The sequence below is a fragment of the Boeremia exigua genome, assembly GCF_020726555.1.
Source record: "Boeremia exigua strain MPI-SDFR-AT-0100 chromosome Unknown C7974scaffold_2, whole genome shotgun sequence".
NCBI classification, from domain to species: domain Eukaryota; kingdom Fungi; phylum Ascomycota; class Dothideomycetes; order Pleosporales; family Didymellaceae; genus Boeremia; species Boeremia exigua.
The window spans coordinates 466,977-484,719 of NW_025763519.1; the positions used below are offsets into that span (position 1 = coordinate 466,977).

The window sequence follows — 17,743 nt, forward strand, 5'->3', positions numbered from 1 at the left end:
ATCAGCAGCGGTACCTCATTTTGATTCGTCCACGATACACCACGAGCAGCATGCTCTGCTCCTCATCCAGGCTAACAATTAAAGTATCTCGAGCCACAAAGCTATTCTTGATCAAGCAGCGGTGCTAACAAAGATGGTATGCCAATAAGTAAACGTCATGCTCCTCCCATGCGCGCTAGAAATGTTGGAAATAGTTTGCTCCCGGAACGCCAGCCGTGAAAACTTCTTCCATGAGCTGCTCTACAGAGCAGCATCCAACATGAACGCATCAGCAAAACAAAAGACAAAGTAAACATGGGCAAAGATACAATCAATGAAGCCGGACCGAAGATGTGGCCGCATCTAACCCTCGATAAGAGCCTTGGGATTGTTGCCCAGCAGCTCAAGACATCTGCGGGCTAGCGTGACAACCTCGCCCTCGCCGTCTTCGTTGTCTTCGTCATCGGATTCGATGTTGCGCTCGGAGATCTCGGTGACCATGTGGATGATCTCGTCCGACTTGGAGATGCGCTCCGAAAGTCGGGCGTCTTCGGACTCCAGAAGCTGCAGCAGCGTCCAGATGGCGATGTGTTGGAATGTAGGGTCGCCGCTGGCGAGGAAGCGGCGGAGGTAGCCGTGGATGCCACCAGCAGGTTCGGTCCAGTTTTGGATGAAAATGGTGTAATCGCCCACTGTGCCTGTTAGCTGGGATCGAAGGGCGATTGTGAAATTCCTTACCTTTAGAAGACAGGTTACCCAGCGCAGCAGCACTGTTGCCCTGGACCTCAATGCTTTCCGACTCGGTGAGCGGAATAAGCACATCAAAGACACCAAGATTGAGCAGGTGAGGCTTCAGCTCTTCACTCAGCGCAAGGACGGCAATTGCTGCAGTCATCTCAGACTGTACCGGCAATCGCACATTCAAGACCAACTGCTTGCACTTTTGCACGGCGCCGGCCTCCAGCACGAGCTGCTTGTTCTTGTCCGAGCTTGCGGCAAGATTACGCAGAGTCGAGATGGCGTGGCATTGGATCTCATCGTTCTCGGTGGAGCCGAGGAGATCAACAAGAGGACGCAGGAAACCCGCCTCGATGATGGGCGATTCGTTTGCGGGGTGGATGGAGATGTTTCGTATACATGCAACGGCGGAAAGGATGAGGGGGAGATAGGACGACTGCAGGAGGCGGAGCAGGGACGGCAGACCACGTGCGCGAACAATGTCGAGCTGGTAGCGTTCGTCTGAAGCCAAGTTGCGCAGGGCGAGGGCAGCCTGACACTGCACCTTGGGCGACGAGGACTCCATCAAGTGCACCAGCGATTGTACGAGACGGCCCTCGGTCTGGGCGAGCTTTGCGCGGTTGCTGGCGTCGACGGCGATGTTACTGAGCGCTGTTGTGCAGTAGTACTGGACGTCGACGTCCGAGGAAGAGAGCAGCTGGACGAGCACGGGGATTGCGCCGGCGTTGACGAGCTGTTGACGGTTGTCATCTGGAACTGTTAGCGTCTGCCCTCTAGCAGCAACACACGGAAGCGTACCAGAATGTGTCATGTTCAGCAGCGCGCCGGTGGCGTTTCTCTGCACGCGCATGTCCCTGGACTTGGCCAGGCGCGTGAGAGGCTGCAGGGCGCCTGAGCGCGCAATCTTGGCCTTGTTATCCTCGTGGGTGGCGAGGTTGGTGATGCAGCCGACGGCATTGCACTGCACCTCGACGTTGGGCGAGTTCATCTGCTTGATGAGGGGTGCAAGGCCGCCCAGTGCGACAATGGCAACCTTGTTCTCGGCTGCGGGGCATTAGCGATGGCTGGGAGTGGTGGGTGGTGACGTACTGTTCACGGCCAGGTTGCCCAGGGCGGCACTGGCGGCGCGCTGGACCTCGAGGTCGGGGTTCTGGAGCAGGAAGAGGATCGGCTCCAGCGTGTCGCGGTCGACTTCGCGGACATCTGCGTGTGGTCAGACTGGTGCGTGCAGACGGGCGGCAGGCGCGGTACCTCGCTCCGTGATCTCGGCAAAGGTCAGGCTGGCCGAGCGCTGCAAATCGATGTTGTCTGAATATACAAGGGTTGACAATGCGCGGAGGGGCTCGCCGGAGAAGAAATCGGTCTCGGCGCGCTGGGCGGTCAGTATGAGGCGTGCAGGCAGAGCGGGGGCCGTACATTTTCAAGGAAGCCCAGGAGGTCGGCGACGGCTTCGCGCTCGCTGTCGGCCAGCACGGGGTCGTAGATGCTGTCCTTGCTGCGGCCTGCGGGCGATTAGTCATGCGCGAGATGGGCGACGGGCGGGCGATGCGTACCGCCGCAGCAGGAGGCGCACAGCTGCGAGAAGAACTGGGAGACGCCCATGGTGCCGTGCCTGGATGGAGGCTGCCCGGGGGAAAGGGGCGACGATGGGCGGCGATGGGCGGGATGGAATGGCAGGCCGGGCGCGGGCAGCTGGGGGGCGCGCGGCGACGAGCTGGGAGTGCTGGGCTATCGCGGTGGGTGTGGTGTTGAGCGCCCGTGCTGGGCGGTTGTCCAACGCACGGCGGCAGCTCTCCACTCGCTAGCTGGGAAAGCTCGTCCGATACGCTGGAGTGTCACATGGAAAAGTGGGCGCGCTGGGCGGGAAACAGAGCGGAAGGGTCCTGGGCTAGCAGGGACGCATGTGCTATCTATGTAAGTAGTAGACTGGACTGTGTACAGTACAGTATGCGCGCCGCCGCCAGGACAGAGCAGAGTTCCCTTGGGCGCCGCTGTCCGCGTGAACACCTCCGGCATGGACGCGGGCTGCGACGCTGCGACGCTGCGACCACGGTGGTGCCGCCCGGGCAACGCTGCCTCGATTGCCTCCATCACGCTCGCATCATGCGCGCCTCCCATCCCGCTGCGGTGCAAGCGTCCGCCATGGTGCCCTGTCTCGTCGCCACAGCGCCGTGTCTCGTCGCCGTGGCACTGAGCGTCTGCTTAGTGCGTGCCGGTCGACGGCCCTGCATGCGCGGCGTCCCCCGCTGCCTCTGGCGACCCCACGCCCGCTGTCGCCGAGCCTGTATCACCGCGCGCCTCAGATGGGCGCACCAGGCGGAGGCATCGCGAGAGCCGCACCGTGCAGCGCGGGGGCTGTCAGTGCAGTGCAGTGCCGTCAGTGCAGTGCCGTCAGCGCAGCCAGTGCAGTGCCTCTCGACGCGCACTCGCCTCGCCTCGCCGCCGGCCGCAGCGCGTAACAAGCATTTGTACGCCGACGCGCCGTGCCCAAGGCTGTCTCGCTGCTCGCTGCCCGCTGCCACTGCCATGCCCACTGCTGTCCACTCGCAGCGCGCAGATGCACCAGCTTACCCCAGGCGCTCGCCCCATTTGCCAGAGCGCGGGCGATCTTGTGTGACGCTATGCCTCCCCCCGGCAGCCTTCCCCTCTCCGGCGAGCGCCGAGGCGACCGGCGCGTGGGATTGCAGTGGGACGCTCGACTGCACAGCCAAAAGTTAAGAAGGTTGCCCGCCCACCGCCCTGCGCTGCAACGGCCATACACTGGGCCCTTGCACGTCCGCTCCAATTGCCCGCCGCGCTCCCTCTCCGCCCTCAACCTGCCGCACGCCCCCGCAGGCATCCGTGGTGTTGTGTCGCCCGCGCAAATTCCAGCACGCTACCGCGCAACCACAACAGGCATCCGCTGTTCTTGGACACATTCATATTGACAATCCCTTCATTCGCCCTCCGTGTTCTCCCGTCTCTGCCCTTCAGCGCGACCCCACGGCCTGAATATTAATACACTGGCGCCGCGGCTGCTTTGAGGTTTGCATCCACCACAGTGCACCGTTTTAATGGCCCCGCAGCCATCCTCACACATTTTCCAGAAGCTCAAGCTCGATACCTCGGCGCCCCACAAGCGCGTCTCTTCGACTTTTGATTCGATCCCGCGCCCAGACTCCATCCATGCGCAGTCGCAGGATGACCTCGAGCATGTCGAGGGCCACAAGATCACCGATGGCCCCTTCAAGACCCGTCACCACAACGGCTCCCATGGCCACATAGCCGCCTATGAGGGCGGCGTGGGCCGCTCGCTGGGGCGCACCGTCAGCAATGAGAGGACCATCGAGGACTTGTTTCGCCGGCGCAAGACGTCCATCAGCTTCGACAATGAGGTCCAGCTCGACACGGGCGATGTCGTCGGTCTGGAGGTTCCTGTGCCCAAGCCGAGCGCGCGACAGTCGCCGTCCTACACGCCCGAAGAGGGCAGCTACTCGGAGGGCGACTACCTCGAGATGCCCTTCAACTCGCGCCGGGCTCTGTCGCGCCAAGCAACCGCCCATGGACGCTACCCATTGCTCCAGACCACCGTCGACGAGATGGCCACAGACCCTGAGTACAACGACCAGGTCGCGTCCCTTACTTCTGAAGCCACCGCCTCGCCGCTTGAAGAGGCGCGAACGCCAATCGATGCTCGCAACGAGTACATGCTGTCTCCACTACCCTCCACTAGCTCGCCGTTGGAATTCCCGCTGTTCTCACCCATGAGCCGCGGTCCGACCAGGAATAGAAGCTTCCGAACGGAGATCAGCGAAGACGGCAGTCTGAGGCGAGCCAGTCGGCGGTCTTCCGGCCGCTCGGGTCGCTCCCTTTCCTCCATGTCTCCCGCCGCCTCTTTCCTTGCACGCTACAAGGCTTCAGAGGCACCGCTGAGAGAGCCGCAGCCAGACGACGAGGGCCAGGGTCTTGGCTACGATAACGAGTACATCATTGGCAAGCAGATTGGTTACGGTGGGTTTAGCATCGTCAAAGAGGTTACGAGCATGGAGAACGGGAAGCCGGTGGTTGACGCTGTCAAGATTGTACGGAAGCAGCAGAGTAACAAATCTGAGTTCGAGAACGAAGCGCTACAAAGCCAGTTCGACCATGAGGTGGAAATGTGGCGCTTCCTGCGCCATCCATATATTCTCCCCCTCATCAAAGTCTACACCACCGACTATGCCACGTTCTGTATTACGAAATTAAACAAAGGCGGCACACTGTTTGATTTGATACGCGACACACGGCGACAACAAAAGGTCGGACTTTCAAAGCAGCTGGTGAAGCGTTACGCCTATCAGTTGGCTTCTGCGTTGCGCTATTTGCATAACGACGTGTGCGTGGTTCATCGCGACGTCAAACTCGAAAACTGCCTTCTCGATATGACTGCACCCGACGCCGCGACCGCGGGTGGCGATGTACTCCTGTGCGACTTCGGCATGGCAGATTTCATCGTGCGAGACGATCGCGAAGGCCCCGAGCCGCATTCCAGTGGACAAAACCCGAACATCGGTCCCGCCGACACTAGCACATCGGTGCAGGGCAGTCTACAGTACGCAGCACCCGAGCTATTCAGCAGCACTGGAGCTGTCATGTTTTCCCCCGCGGCCGACATTTGGGCGTTCGGCGTCGTGCTCTACGCGCTGCTCACCGCGACTCTCCCTTTCAACGAGGGCCTAGACGCAAAGACCACCACGAAAATTTTGAACGGCGAGTGGGATCAGGAGCTCGTGCGCACTGCGACGGCGTTGCAGGACGGTGGCGCCGAGGAGGCGCTCACCCTGTTGAAGGGCTGCCTGAACATGGATGCCGAGCAACGCTGGACCGTCTCTGACATTCTCGACTGCTGCTTTCTGCGCGACTGCGCTGATCAGTACGAGGGCGTGTCGCGCTCTTGGACCCCCAAGGATTGAAGGGCATGCGCCCTTCCTTGACCTACACGACCTATACAGATCGGATTGATGATGCTGGACACGATACCCCTCTCACTTTTCTGCTTCTCTCATCATCGCATTTTTACCTCTCAGCACTTTGTTTGCTACTTTATGGATACCCTGTTTCGCCCCACTCAGTCATTGGGCGGTAGTCTATTGTTGTTCGATTTTTGCTCAATTGGTTCCTTGGGATACGCATGCAAGCGTTTCGCGTTCATTGTACTAGAGCATAGTGAGCAGTGCAGACTGCAGTTGCGACTAATACTAGAGTGTCAAAAGTCATGTTTGAGTGTTACAATAGTCTCTCCCTTATCAACGAAGTGCTTTACTTAGGCCATGTCTCGTCTCCTGTGCGTCAATGACCAGTGTCATCCCCACATCTTAGCCTTGTGCACCTTCCCCACCCGTTCGTCACTGTCATGCATCTCAACGATAGCGTAACTCACTGCAGCCTCGCGCGCCTCGTCCCGTTCGCGACCTCAACTCCATACAACACCTTCGTCTAGCCTGCGATTACAATCAGCCAGCACTGCCAACATTAGCACAACCACTCGCAAGCCACAACACCACCAATCCCCATGATCCAACACAGCTCCCACCACGCACACACCCGCAAATGCCCGCTGACGGCCTGCACAACACACCATCTCAACAACCGACTCATCCCACTCCGCGGCCCAATCACGCGCCCATCGTCGTGCAAAAATCTGTCAAACGCACCTGTCAACGCGCACCCACAGTCCGCATCCAGCCACCTGCGCTTCTACCAACGCTACGCCCTAATATCTTTAGTCGTGCGCACAGCAGCGAGAGCTGCTTGGCTGCCAACATACTGCTCGTCGTTTGATACTGCTCCAGATGGTCATGCGGCTACTCCTTTTCGAGCGCCAAGAGACTGAGGTGGCGCAAGAGTGAACGACGCAGTGGCGGTTGTCGACACGTCGTTTGGACGCGCCTTCCTGGTGAAGTTTCCTGGGGAAGAAGTGAACAGCGCAAGTTGGTGCTGTCATGGGGCGCCTTCCGGGCATCGTACGGGCCCGGTGTCATTGAGATGGCATGCGATCGCAATAAGTAAGTAGGCACCACACCGGCTGCGTGCCCCAACACTGATCCTTTTCTCGCGATCGAATATCCGTATGCGTACAATGTATTATTCATTCTTAACAACGTTAACTTATCTCCTCTGCGCCGCCGCGCAGTCCACATTCACCCCCGTGCGTCCCCCTTCCATCCCCCTCGCTGTCAAGTCCCCGTACCTAAGCGCCTGGCTCCCGGCGGGCATCAATGGTGGCAACGGTGGCTATCTTGCGGGTCAGTGGCCGCAGTTCTACGCGTCCGTTCCCCCCAGCGCCTTAAAGCAGTACTGACCACCACAGGGGCCAGACGCTCGGGTGGACGGGCCTGGTGCGCGTCGACGGCGCGACATATACGTGGATGGGGATGCCGAAATTGGAACTGCCGGTAGCGAAGCAGACGGGGTGTGAGTATACGGCCAGCAAGAGCGTGTTTACGCTCGAAATCGGGGAAAAGGTGGCGCTGAACGTTACTTTTCTGTCGCCGCTTACCCCGCGGGATCTCAAGCGGCAGTCTTTAGTGTTCTCGTATATGGATGTTGAGGTCTGGTCTTTGGACGGCGGATTGCACGAAGTACAGATCTATACTGACATCAGTGCCGGTAAGCTTGACTGCCCCTGGCACGTTGATTTGGAGCATGCTGATAGTCTGGGACAGAGTGGATCTCTGGCGATGTTGGTGCGGTGGCCACTTGGGATTTTGGCCTGAAGGAAGATGTGGTATACCACAGATTGTCGAGGCAAGAGCAACAGCCATTCGTGGAGAACAAGGACCAAGCAGAATGGGGAAATTTTGTCAGTCATCAGTGGTTCTGCAGAAGCCATCACTGCTGACATCTTCTTAGTACTACGCGACTGATGCGCGTAATGGTCTGACATACCAATCTGGTACGGATGATGATGTCCGGGGTGGCTTTGTGGCGTCTGGCCAGTTGGCGAGCTCGAATGATACCAATTTTCGTGCTATCAACAGCAGCTGGCCGGTCTTTGGATACGCCGTCGATATCAAAACCGTGGGCAATTCCCCAGTCTCAACTCTGTTCTCGCTAGGATTATGTCAAAATGAGGCAGTACAGTTCCTGGGAGCGGACGGACTGGTCAATCTCCCATCACTGTGGAGGAATTATTTCGCGGATGATCTTGAAGCCCTCGTGTTCTTTCAGAAGGACTATTCCGAGTACAGGAAGATTTCGTCCGACTTAGACGCACAAGTTTTGGAAGATTCGATCACGGCTGCTGGGAAAGACTATGCAGTTCTGACCACTCTGGCCGCCCGACAGGCATTTGGGGCGACTCAGCTTGTCGGCACTGGTGAGAAGCACTACCTTTTCCTAAAGGAGATATCTTCAAATGGCAATACTCAGACTGTGGATGTGATATACCCTGCATCGCCTATCTTCTTCTACTTAAATCCAGATCTGATCAGGCTACTGCTGGACCCGCACTTTGAGAATCAAGAAAGTGGCCACTATCCTAACAAATGGGCTATTCATGACCTTGGAACACATTATCCGAACGCTACTGGCCACACAGACGGTTTTGAGGAATTCATGCCACTGGAAGAAAGTGGAAACATGATCATCATGGTCCTGGCCTACGTCCAGCATTCCGGAAACATCGACTACATCAAGCAGCACTACCCGATTCTCAAGCAGTGGGCAGAATATCTGGTCGAACACAGTCTCTACCCTGCCCACCAGCTCTCAACCGACGACTTCGCCGGCCACCTAGCCAACCAGACAAACCTCGCCCTCAAAGGCATCATCGCCATCGAAGCAATGTCGCACATCTCTTCTCTCATCGGCCAGCCCGCCGACTCACAGACTTTCTCCACAGTCGCACATGACTACATCGCAAAATGGCAGACGCTAGGCATCAACACCGATACATCCCCTCCTCATACCATTCTCAACTACGGTAACGCATCCACCTGGGGCCTGCTGTACAATCTCTTCAACGATCGCCTTGTGGGCACGAACCTCGTGCCCCAGAGCGTCTACGATATGCAGTCCGCGTTCTACCCCACGGTGAAGGAGAACTTCGGCGTTCCGCTTGATACGCGGAATCGGTACTACGCAAAGTCTGACTGGGAGATGTTCTGCGCAGCGGTGGCGAGCGAGGAAACGCGAGACATGTTTATCAAGGACTCAGCGCGGTGGGTCGGCGAGACGGAGTCGAGTAGGCCGTTCTCGGATCTGTATCAGACAAACGATGGGTCGCAACCGCCGGATATTGATTTCAAGGCGAGGCCGGTGGTCGGGGGGTTGTTTGCGCTGTTGTTGCTCGAGGGGGTAAGGAGTCCGGTGCAGATTGGATAACCATCGTGTGGTCGTCACATGTTTTCTTCGCCGTACTGTCGTGCCTTCAAGACGCCCGCTTCCCAGTCTAGAATAATCCAACCACCTCACGTTTCCACACATTCACTTCCCCTGCTCCTCAACCACCTTCTCCGCCTCACTCTTCTTCCCCTTCCCCTTCTTCCCCTTCTTCCCAGCTTCCCCCTCCCCAAGATCCTCCAGCGCCGCATTCGCATCTACATTTGCCTCGAACTCGACGTCCTCGACCCACCGCTCAAACAGCACAAGCCGCCACCCCGCATACGCCACCGCGCCCACCACCAGCGCCACCGTGGCAAGCGTCTTGAAGACGCCAAACAGCGTGATGTGCGCGTAGTACCGCAGCCAGGGGGTAATAAGCTGCTGCCTCTCTTCCTGGCGGGGTTGTCAGTGTAATCACTGGAGTGAGCGTGAAACCGAAAGCCGAAAGCCATGCGCGAGGAAACCCGAATATAAAATAAGAAGCAGACAGCACACGCACCTCCAGATCCGGATTCACGCACACCAGGATCCCCACCAGCACGGCCAGAATCAGGCCGAGTAGGATCACAGTCAGCACCTGGATCGCCGCCAGCAGCAGCGAGATGTTCTTCGTCGTGCGCAGCAGCGTGTAGCCCGCGGCCACCAGCGGGGTGACCTGCGAGAACGCGGCGTTGATTTCGCGCGAGTAGGGGATGCCCATCGCGACGACAGCAGGGGGGTTAGAAAGTGGGTTGAGGCAAGGCTGGGACGGGGCCGCTGTGGGACGCGGCTGAGACTAGCGCGGCGGCGGCGTGGTGAAGGACCGGAGACGCGCTGCGGTGCGGTGTTGCACACCAGGGTGGAGGGCGAGGGGTGAGACACTTCAGTGACGCGTAGAGGGGTTGTGTATGGAGTTTTGAATGGAGTGCTGCAGTGGGTCGGGTGAGCCGCTCCGCTGACGTCATGGGGGCGTGGGATAGAACAGGGTGTGTGGATTGCGGGGAGTGGGCGCAAGACTGGTGTTTGATTTGCTCAGAGGCGTTTGAGGGAGACGTTGGTGAGACGCGTATGTTGGTTAGGAGATAGGAGATCGTAGACTGATGCTGGAGCAACATGGTGGCCTGGCCCATCCGTGGGGATTGAGCAAGTGGGCGGTGTGTCCTTTTCCATGTCGCTTGAGAACGTGATTCTGAGGACTCCTGTTGGACGAAGAATGCGAGGAAAGGAGACCACGGCGCTGAAATACAAATTAGTCTATACAATGCAGGGGTATATATCTAAGCTTCAATGATCTACGCCTCTAAAAGCTTCTGCACTTCCTTCACAAGCAACTTGTCTTCAGTAGCAACAGCCTTGATGTTACTCACGGTCCCTGCAGCGTCCATGACGCGCCAAAGGTCCCTGAGTTCACCATCCGTATCAGCACCGTAGGCAAGCCAACCCGTTGCAATGAGCGCCATCTTCTTGTTCTCGGTCCACTCCTCTTCGGCACCTAGAGTCTCAAGTAGAGAAGCCAGAAGTTCGGTCTGCTCTGATTCCTCAAGCTCGGACGCAGAGGAGAGTGTGTGCGCAACATTGCCGCCGTGTTTCTTCATACGGATCTGATGGTTTGAGGACGCAAGGTTCATAGCGAGGCTGAGTGCTGAGGCCTTGAGTGCTGGGCGTTTGTCGTCGAGAAGAGATGTCGTGAGAATAGAGATAAGAGTCGAAGATAGTGGTGCTGCGAGCACGTGAGGTACGAAGAGTGGAGAGTTGAAGAGATTGCATGCAAGGTGCAGGGTCGTAAGACGCAGTGGGTAAGGCGCCGATTCGCCCAATTCTTCCACGTGTTGAAGGAGATGGTGAATTGTTGCTGGTGTACCGATGGCACCTTTGTGTTCTTCCGCAAAGAACCCAGCGACACGAACATCTGTGAGCGCGACCCTGAGGAGATCGTATGCTGTAAACAGTAAGTCCGAAGACAGTTGGGTTGTGCTATTCCTCAGGAAGCTTGCAAAATGCGGCAGATGTGTCAAGGGCGCCTCAATCGCTCCTGACTTCTCGCGAGTGTTGATGAACGAGACTATCGAAGCTACTGCAGTATCTTTGCCAGCGCCGCCCATCTTTGCAACCAGCTTCTCGAGTGGTGGAATCTTTGAGAATACGATCGGTCGCTGACTTTGGCGTAGCAGGTTTGGCGTGCTCTGCGAAAGATGCGGGTGTGGCGGGAAAGTGGCATTCAGCAACGACTCTACGTTACTGCGTAGCTGTCGAGGATCCGCACCACTCCACTCATCTCGCTTAGCTCCTTTGCTGTAAGTGATGAACGTCGGCGTTGCTCTAACATTCGGGTAGCGTGTGTTGATAGAGGCGTCTGCACGGGTAAAGTCTATTTTGAGGAAAAGACATTTCGAGCCTGCTTCTGCAGCAAGATCGTCATAAGGCTGGTAGACCAGTTTGCAGGGACCGCAAGTTGCACTCGTGAAAAATATAATGGCACCGCGGTCTTTGGCCAGCGACAGTAGCCTGTCGACCTCCTTGATCGTGGTGACGTTGTTGACTCGTCCTGTTTCGGTCGCGATGGCAGATCCGTTAGTTGCACCATTGGTCATGCTTGCAGCAACTGACGAGCGCGCCGGTGCAACGGGCTGCATAGGCTGAGGAGTGGGTGCTTGCGTGATAGGACGCATCATAGCATCAAGTTGCGGCTTGAGCATCTGACCGAAAGGTGTATTGAGGACGTCCTGAGGCAGACTAGTGATGTGCGCTGGTATGCCCTTGCCAACGAGAAACATAGCAAAGTCGTTCGAAAAGTTATTGCAGTTGTGCAGGAACAAGTCGTATGCCTGTGGGTGTCAAAGAGATTCTCCGCAATATACCAAAATGAGACATACCTCTGCTGTGTATATGGTCTTCAACGATTCGAGATACTCCAGTATGACCTCCAGCGGCAACGATGTCTGTCCTAGCTTGATAACTTCCATCGGTCGACCATGGTGTGTAGTACCAGCTCGACATGTCTGTATGCCTCCACCGTAATAATATTCGATCCCCTCGAAGACGATCGATGTGTGGTACACGGCGTCTATCTGGATTCCGAGAAACTGTCGTGACATATTACGTGCAAGACCCTTATTAAATTAGCGTCAACTGCCATCTGTACGCTGTTCTGAGCCTTTGTCGGGAGCCTACCTGTGAGAGGTCATACACGTACAGTTGCACATCCATCGTAACGGCTTCGTGTTTGACCGCGCGATTTGGTCCGGGATACAAGCGAATGCGACCTTGCGTGTGATGGAAGAAAGCGCGTATGTCTGGTTATTACACTGAATGTTACACGGATCCACGAAGCTTTGTAGTGTTCGTTGCAGGCAGCGGTGGTGACGACGGCTAGAATGTTCGTGAACGATGACGACCGCCACTTCCCGAGGTCGCGTGTCAAGCAAGGGTCCAATCGCGCTAGCACATGACTCGGCAAGGGTTCTCATCCAGCGCCTACCTAGGTAGCGTATTATTCATGCTTCATACCTCTCCTAACGCTTAAGAAGAGATCATGAAGCTCTTCGTAGCCTTTTCGAAGTCCATTATCTCAACTAAGAAGATGAACGCTCAAAGAGCAAGCGATAACCATGTACAAGGAGAAGTCTGGAACTACTCGATTGTCAATGAGCAAATGATGAAAATGTTGACTCTATCTCAACCTAACTACCTCGGTGTTCACTTTCTTGTGTGAAATCGCATCCTTGAAAGCCAATACTTCCGATATCTACCTTCCGCACCATACAGATCCTCAAACAACTCCGGTTCAAGGACATGCTCCTTGAAATCCGACGCAGTGTACTCTTGCGTCAGAAACCTAGCAACTGCCGGAGATGCCCGATCTCTAAGAGTGTACAACTCTTGGTCAAGATCAAGGGCCATGTCATCGCATATAATAGCTGCTGGACCCTCTCCTTTTCTGCCATGGAACATGTCAGCCATTACCTGCATCAAAGGGTAGGCAACGGGAAGGAAAGCGGTCAGCACGATTGTGTTCGAATCGATCGCGAGCAGGCCATCTGGGTCGGAGGCGAAGGAGACTCTACCGCCCGGATACATTGTGCGGAGAAGCTCATGGTCTTTCCGTGTATAGCACGGATCCTGGAAAATGATGTCGACGGGCTGAACGTGGGCACCTTCCTTTCTATATGCTCGTTCCAGGCATTTGGCAATGGTGAAAGCCGTCATGTGCTGTACCGCAGACTGGTACCAGACTTTGTCTCGGCTCAAAGCGCCTAGGCCAAAACAAACGACTTTGGTAATTGACTTATGTTGCGCAGCAATCTTGTCTGTCGTCTGAATGATCTTCCCGCGGGAGCTGCTCTTGAGCCAAAGCTGCATAGTTTTCCAAAGGGCGGCGCGGTATTCTTGCATAACCTTCTTGTTCTCATGCTCGTCGTCCCATGCCATGCTTTCCAACGTGAAACCGTACGGTACAGGTACCCAGCTCTTCTCGCCTTGCAGATGATTAGTCACCCGGAGTATACGATTTATCTTCGAATACTTCCAGTAATCGAACTGGAAGTCAGGATGCAGTTCCACTCGTGTCATCAGTCGAATGGTAACATGATTGCAGTCATCGTCATCCTCGTCTTCTTCCCAAACTTTGTACTTTCCAAAGCGGGTTGTGTGATCAATCTTGGATAACGTTCGAAAATGTGGGGCCTTCCGCATCTCAGAACAGATGGTAGCTTTGTTGTTCTTGATCTCTTGGAGAAGATCGGGGGTGAAAATAGCTTTTGTGCCCAACTTGGTCTCTAGGTGGGCAAGGTTGAAAGGAAGAGAGTGCACTTTTTCCTGTGCAGCTAGCAGGTCTGTTTCAAATTTCGGGGGAGTCATGAGATCTAGTGGGATTGTACTCATATGTTCCGACGAGGGTAACGCATCCAGAGTCTGATATATATTGTTTGATGACATTGTAGCTTCTGAGAGGCTGATATTGTTGGATGACAATGTAGCTTATGAGAGGGTGTCGTACGCTATTTCTCTTTTCTTGATGACAGTGATGATATACCTGATGATTGCAATTGAAAAGGGGAGTACACAGTGATTGAATAAATATACGCCTCAATGGACATTAGATGGTTCACGATTTGGGGCGACTGTGAACCAAATTTGAGGTTCTGAAAGCGCACCATAGTAAAAAAGTCTTGTACATACAATATGGTTGTACCACATCCGCAAGACACTTGAGTTCCATGGTTGAAGGAGCCGCGCTCGACTCTGTGTTAGGTACCCGGGCACCCAATGTTGGTAAGAAGAAGTATTAACAGTAAAGGGTCCATTCGAAGATCTGCGGGCAAGATTGCAGGGCTCAACTGAGTCCTACCGAAATCGCTGTCATCAGACATTGGTTTGTGGCCGACTCTGGGGGATGTGTCAGCGTTGAATCGATGCTTTACACTGTGGTTGACTGTTAGCGCTGTGAGCGGATACCTGCAGGCGGGGCAAGGCCGCTGTCACTAAAACGCGATACAAGTTGCATGAATGGAGCTAAAGCTCGTACCTCAGGCGCAATAACGTGGTGCTTGTAGGCTATAGACGCGCCACACGTAACGGCGATGCAGGCACGCGCTGCGATTGGCGGCATTGCTGGCGGCTCAAGCCACAGGAATCTTAGTAAGCTGGGGCCTCGGCAGCCTCCTTTGTGGACGAATTTACTCTTTGAACAACGTCAAACGTGTTGCGTACAGGGTCAGAACACAATGTATCTCCCATCCCTGCCGCCAGTTTGAAACCGATCATGATCCTTTCTTTGTGAAAACCAGCTGTGTACAGGGAATAGCGTCATGCCACCCTTACAAGAACAATTATCGACCCACTGTGCCTTTCCACCCCGCCTCGCATTCGCTTTCCAACGACAGCATCGCGTGGCTGCATCGAGGGTGACCTAGCCAGATTGCGGGAGAGCGACCTTAAGCGTAACCTCACTGGTCAGTGAAACCTCAATGCCGCGCCTAGGCCACAAAAAAAGCCGGTTGGGATGCCGACAGTGCAAGACCCGCCACGTGAAGGTGCGTAATTTGGCTAGCTGCCCCACGCGCGTTCGTTGATCATCAACAAAAGTATAGACTGACGACTCGACAGTGTGACGAGCTCAAACCTTGCACTAATTGTGCAAGGCACGGCGTTCAATGCAGTCTTATCACGGACCCGCCTCCGTCCGCAGCGACGAGCAGTGGTAGCGTCGTTCCAAAACGAGACAAGCTTTCAGATGAGCGTAACAGAACTGTAAGTTCGTGCAATCATACTATGCGATATGTGGCTGAGAGACTTACAGGATTCATCTACATCGTCACCCTCTTTGCTCATCGACCATGCTCTGCCTGGGGATGGCGCCTCTGACGGGAGTTCTCCAAATTCGCAGTCAGATCAATTTCCATTTCTGAGACCCTTTGTCCACAAACCTTCGACTGATCAGTCAAATCTCTGGGTCCGGGATATAGAGTTAATGTTCGTGCTCTTCTATTGTGTTCGAAAGACGACACTAATTTGATTCAGGCATCACTGGACCATTGAGGCTTACGACGAATTATCACAACGAGACGACATGCGACACACCTGGAGGGTGGAAGCACCAAAGTTCGCTGTGACGCATACCTTCTTGATGCACGAGATCCTAGCGTTCGCGGCACTTCACAAAGCATCGAAGCTTCCTGATAGACGCAGGGAGTACTATACCTTAGGGATTCACCATCAGGATCTTGCCATCAAAGGCATGCGACCGAAACTTCAGAACATAGTCCCAGAGGAAACGCCGGCTATTCTTGCCACATCAACCCTTCTTACGCTGGGAGTGTTTGCTTCGACTGGATTCGAGGCTAGCTGTGCCGACATACCGTCGCCACCGTCTGCCATTGATGGCATCTTGAATATCTTCTCGCTCATGCAAGGTATGGGTAACGTTCTAGCACTCGCGCACGAGAACGTACTTGAGTCGTTCCTTGCTCCAATGTTTCGCGATCCACTGGAGTCTACCCCTTCACAACCCTTGCTCCAAGAATTGATACAGCACTTGCCACAACTCGTTTCATTCGTTGAGACAAAGCAGGGACTCTCAGAACAAGAACGCACCAACTTACTGAGAGTTATCAATGACTTTGAGCCTGTGCTCAAGCTCGCAAGTCCTCCGCGGGTAGACAACCGTGAACTCCGATTCTTGTTCTTCTGGCCGTTGCATCTCGATGGTAGCTTCCTTGTTGGTGTGCAGCAACGCCACCCAGGCTCGCTTGTAGTTTTGATGTACTATGCTACTATGCTGTTCGCTGCTGAGCCTCGATATTGGTTCATGGATGGATGGGGCCACCGGCTCATGAAAGCCTGCTACGATAGTGTCGATCAAAGCTGGCTACCAGTGATGCAATGGCCACTTTCGTTCCTAGAGGCGAGTCCCACCTGGAGCCTTTTCCAAGACTTATGTCGATTCCCCGGAGGTCTTGCACGGCCACAGGGGCCGCTGGTCCCAGCATATGCACAGCAAACACTACAAACTGTTCCTTTCCGCCAGCCTTCTCGAGACTCTTCAGACGCGAAAGAACACAGACCAGTATCTACATTGGATCGTACTGGCCCTGCAGCTCATCTAACCAGTCAGGTGCCTCCCTCGTATGCGCCTCAGATGACGAGTGCATCGTATCTGTCTCCAATGTCTGACGCAGCAAGTGCTCAAAATCAACCGACGGAGCATGACCACAAAAACGAATTCGAGGCTACAGCACACCTGCAGCAGCGGGAAGCATCATAGAAAAACTTTCTACCGGTCCACCTTGCACTGCAAGATTGCACCGAGATACAGCCAGCAACCTGATCACATCAATGGACTGCAAAACTTTAGGGTGCCAGCTTGGACATTAATCGAGTAGAGTGTCATTATCGAAAAGAACGTTGCAACACAACCCAAGGAAATATAGGATTCCAAAATCCCTTCTGCTCAATGCATCAAAATAAGGCTGATCGGTATTTGGGACGGTAAGCGTGAGCATCACGTGACTTGAAGTATTTTAATGTTAAAAAAACAAACTCCCGCCAAATACAACCGGAAACTTGCAGCTGTCCAATCTCGGTGCAGTTGCACATATTCCACGTGCATGTACGGTTGCGAACACGGCAACGGCCCTCACCGACCGCCATTTACCCGGTTCGAGCCGTGTGCTTACTTCTCTGCCTTCGAGGTTGGCTGTCAGCACATCCCAGCCTCTTTGCTGACTCGAAGTGTTAAGACCAAGACTTGGCTTGAGTATTGATTGCAACGCCATTGATGATGTCGCCTTACGCAATCCCATGCTACCTCACACGGGATACCCCTGCGCTACACACCTTTGCCTTGGTCCAGACCTATCGATTACTTAGCCAGTACAGCCCAAGTTTGCAGCCATTCGCGTGTATGTATAGTCGCGTAGTATTACGTAGATAAGATACGACGAAGCGAGGTTCTCGGGTAGTGGAGATGTCCGAGGATGGACCATGTTCATGCAGACCTCTCCGACCATGAAGAAAATAGAGGCACGGCAAGGATTTACAATTGGCTACAATCGTCTATGAACAAGGTCAAGGTGGAAATCTACCAGTTGCAGAGCTGTCCACTAAGCAAAGATATTGGTACGCATCCGCGAGGGGCTCAGACTTGCTGCGAACGATCAGATATACTTGAACAGATGCATTTCTATTTCGGACTCTAAGGCTGCTG

At 55.0% G+C, this 17,743-nt stretch overlaps 7 protein-coding genes across 7 annotated transcripts; 3 read left to right on the forward strand and 4 right to left on the reverse strand.

The window, feature by feature from the left end:
• Positions 1-2: 2 nt before the first annotated feature.
• On the reverse strand, positions 3-2,663 carry C7974DRAFT_327079 (armadillo-type protein). The gene is made up of 7 exons (XM_046139007.1): positions 2,271-2,663; positions 2,134-2,219; positions 1,969-2,089; positions 1,807-1,920; positions 1,516-1,761; positions 718-1,467; positions 3-671 (listed from the first exon to the last, which is right to left on the reverse strand). The coding sequence occupies exons 1-7, from the start codon at positions 2,317-2,319 to the stop codon at positions 343-345; spliced, it is 1,695 nt and encodes a 564-aa protein (XP_046001106.1). The 5' UTR covers positions 2,320-2,663; the 3' UTR covers positions 3-342.
• An 804-nt stretch (positions 2,664-3,467) lies between these two features.
• Positions 3,468-6,006, forward strand: C7974DRAFT_384856 (kinase-like domain-containing protein). Its single transcript, XM_046140894.1, has one exon. It carries the CDS (start codon positions 3,771-3,773, stop codon positions 5,646-5,648), a length of 1,878 nt encoding a protein of 625 aa, XP_046001107.1. The 5' UTR covers positions 3,468-3,770; the 3' UTR covers positions 5,649-6,006.
• A 681-nt stretch (positions 6,007-6,687) lies between these two features.
• Positions 6,688-9,236, forward strand: C7974DRAFT_95565 (uncharacterized protein). The gene is made up of 4 exons (XM_046147588.1): positions 6,688-7,002; positions 7,046-7,344; positions 7,401-7,537; positions 7,588-9,236. Exons 1-4 carry the CDS (start codon positions 6,806-6,808, stop codon positions 9,058-9,060), a joined length of 2,106 nt encoding a protein of 701 aa, XP_046001108.1. The 5' UTR covers positions 6,688-6,805; the 3' UTR covers positions 9,061-9,236.
• C7974DRAFT_420451 (uncharacterized protein) lies at positions 9,163-10,097 on the reverse strand (the record flags this gene model as incomplete). Its single annotated transcript, XM_046144260.1, has 2 exons — positions 9,560-10,097; positions 9,163-9,453 (listed from the first exon to the last, which is right to left on the reverse strand). The coding sequence occupies exons 1-2, from the start codon at positions 9,758-9,760 to the stop codon at positions 9,163-9,165; spliced, it is 492 nt and encodes a 163-aa protein (XP_046001109.1). The 5' UTR covers positions 9,761-10,097.
• On the reverse strand, positions 10,076-12,404 carry C7974DRAFT_384864 (PPPDE putative peptidase domain-containing protein). Its single transcript, XM_046140895.1, has 3 exons — positions 12,211-12,404; positions 11,913-12,149; positions 10,076-11,864 (listed from the first exon to the last, which is right to left on the reverse strand). The coding sequence occupies exons 1-3, from the start codon at positions 12,244-12,246 to the stop codon at positions 10,332-10,334; spliced, it is 1,806 nt and encodes a 601-aa protein (XP_046001110.1). The 5' UTR covers positions 12,247-12,404; the 3' UTR covers positions 10,076-10,331.
• Position 12,405: 1 nt separating this feature from the next.
• Positions 12,406-13,896, reverse strand: C7974DRAFT_350387 (uncharacterized protein; the record flags this gene model as incomplete). Its single annotated transcript, XM_046139458.1, has 1 exon — positions 12,406-13,896. The coding sequence occupies one exon, from the start codon at positions 13,894-13,896 to the stop codon at positions 12,736-12,738; it is 1,161 nt and encodes a 386-aa protein (XP_046001111.1). The 3' UTR covers positions 12,406-12,735.
• An 841-nt stretch (positions 13,897-14,737) lies between these two features.
• C7974DRAFT_350391 (uncharacterized protein) lies at positions 14,738-17,109 on the forward strand. Its single transcript, XM_046139459.1, has 4 exons — positions 14,738-15,071; positions 15,145-15,288; positions 15,338-15,510; positions 15,559-17,109. The coding sequence occupies exons 1-4, from the start codon at positions 15,006-15,008 to the stop codon at positions 16,799-16,801; spliced, it is 1,626 nt and encodes a 541-aa protein (XP_046001112.1). The 5' UTR covers positions 14,738-15,005; the 3' UTR covers positions 16,802-17,109.
• Positions 17,110-17,743: the final 634 nt, after the last annotated feature.

What these genes read in the sequence shown, in the direction of transcription:
- C7974DRAFT_327079 (XM_046139007.1), bottom strand. Translation starts at nt 2,319, where the DNA reads ATGGGCGTCTCCCAGTTCTTCTCGCAGCTGTGCGCCTCCTGCTGCGGC. An exon ending in TCCTGGGCTTCCTTGAAAAT is followed by an intron (nt 2,090 to 2,133) that starts GTACGGCCCCCG and finishes CTGACCGCCCAG; the next exon opens with CGCGCCGAGACCGATTTCTT. An exon ending in GGGCAACCTGGCCGTGAACA is followed by an intron (nt 1,762 to 1,806) that starts GTACGTCACCAC and finishes AATGCCCCGCAG; the next exon opens with CCGAGAACAAGGTTGCCATT.
- C7974DRAFT_384856 (XM_046140894.1), top strand. Translation starts at nt 3,771, where the DNA reads ATGGCCCCGCAGCCATCCTCACACATTTTCCAGAAGCTCAAGCTCGAT.
- C7974DRAFT_95565 (XM_046147588.1), top strand. Translation starts at nt 6,806, where the DNA reads ATGCGTACAATGTATTATTCATTCTTAACAACGTTAACTTATCTCCTC. An exon ending in CAGTGGCCGCAGTTCTACGC is followed by an intron (nt 7,003 to 7,045) that starts GTCCGTTCCCCC and finishes TGACCACCACAG; the next exon opens with GGGCCAGACGCTCGGGTGGA. An exon ending in AAGCAGAATGGGGAAATTTT is followed by an intron (nt 7,538 to 7,587) that starts GTCAGTCATCAG and finishes ACATCTTCTTAG; the next exon opens with TACTACGCGACTGATGCGCG.
- C7974DRAFT_384864 (XM_046140895.1), bottom strand. Translation starts at nt 12,246, where the DNA reads ATGGATGTGCAACTGTACGTGTATGACCTCTCACAG. An exon ending in ACGTGTATGACCTCTCACAG is followed by an intron (nt 12,150 to 12,210) that starts GTAGGCTCCCGA and finishes TAATTTAATAAG; the next exon opens with GGTCTTGCACGTAATATGTC. An exon ending in AGACCATATACACAGCAGAG is followed by an intron (nt 11,865 to 11,912) that starts GTATGTCTCATT and finishes TGACACCCACAG; the next exon opens with GCATACGACTTGTTCCTGCA.
- C7974DRAFT_350391 (XM_046139459.1), top strand. Translation starts at nt 15,006, where the DNA reads ATGCCGCGCCTAGGCCACAAAAAAAGCCGGTTGGGATGCCGACAGTGC. An exon ending in GCAAGACCCGCCACGTGAAG is followed by an intron (nt 15,072 to 15,144) that starts GTGCGTAATTTG and finishes ACGACTCGACAG; the next exon opens with TGTGACGAGCTCAAACCTTG. An exon ending in CAGATGAGCGTAACAGAACT is followed by an intron (nt 15,289 to 15,337) that starts GTAAGTTCGTGC and finishes AGAGACTTACAG; the next exon opens with GATTCATCTACATCGTCACC.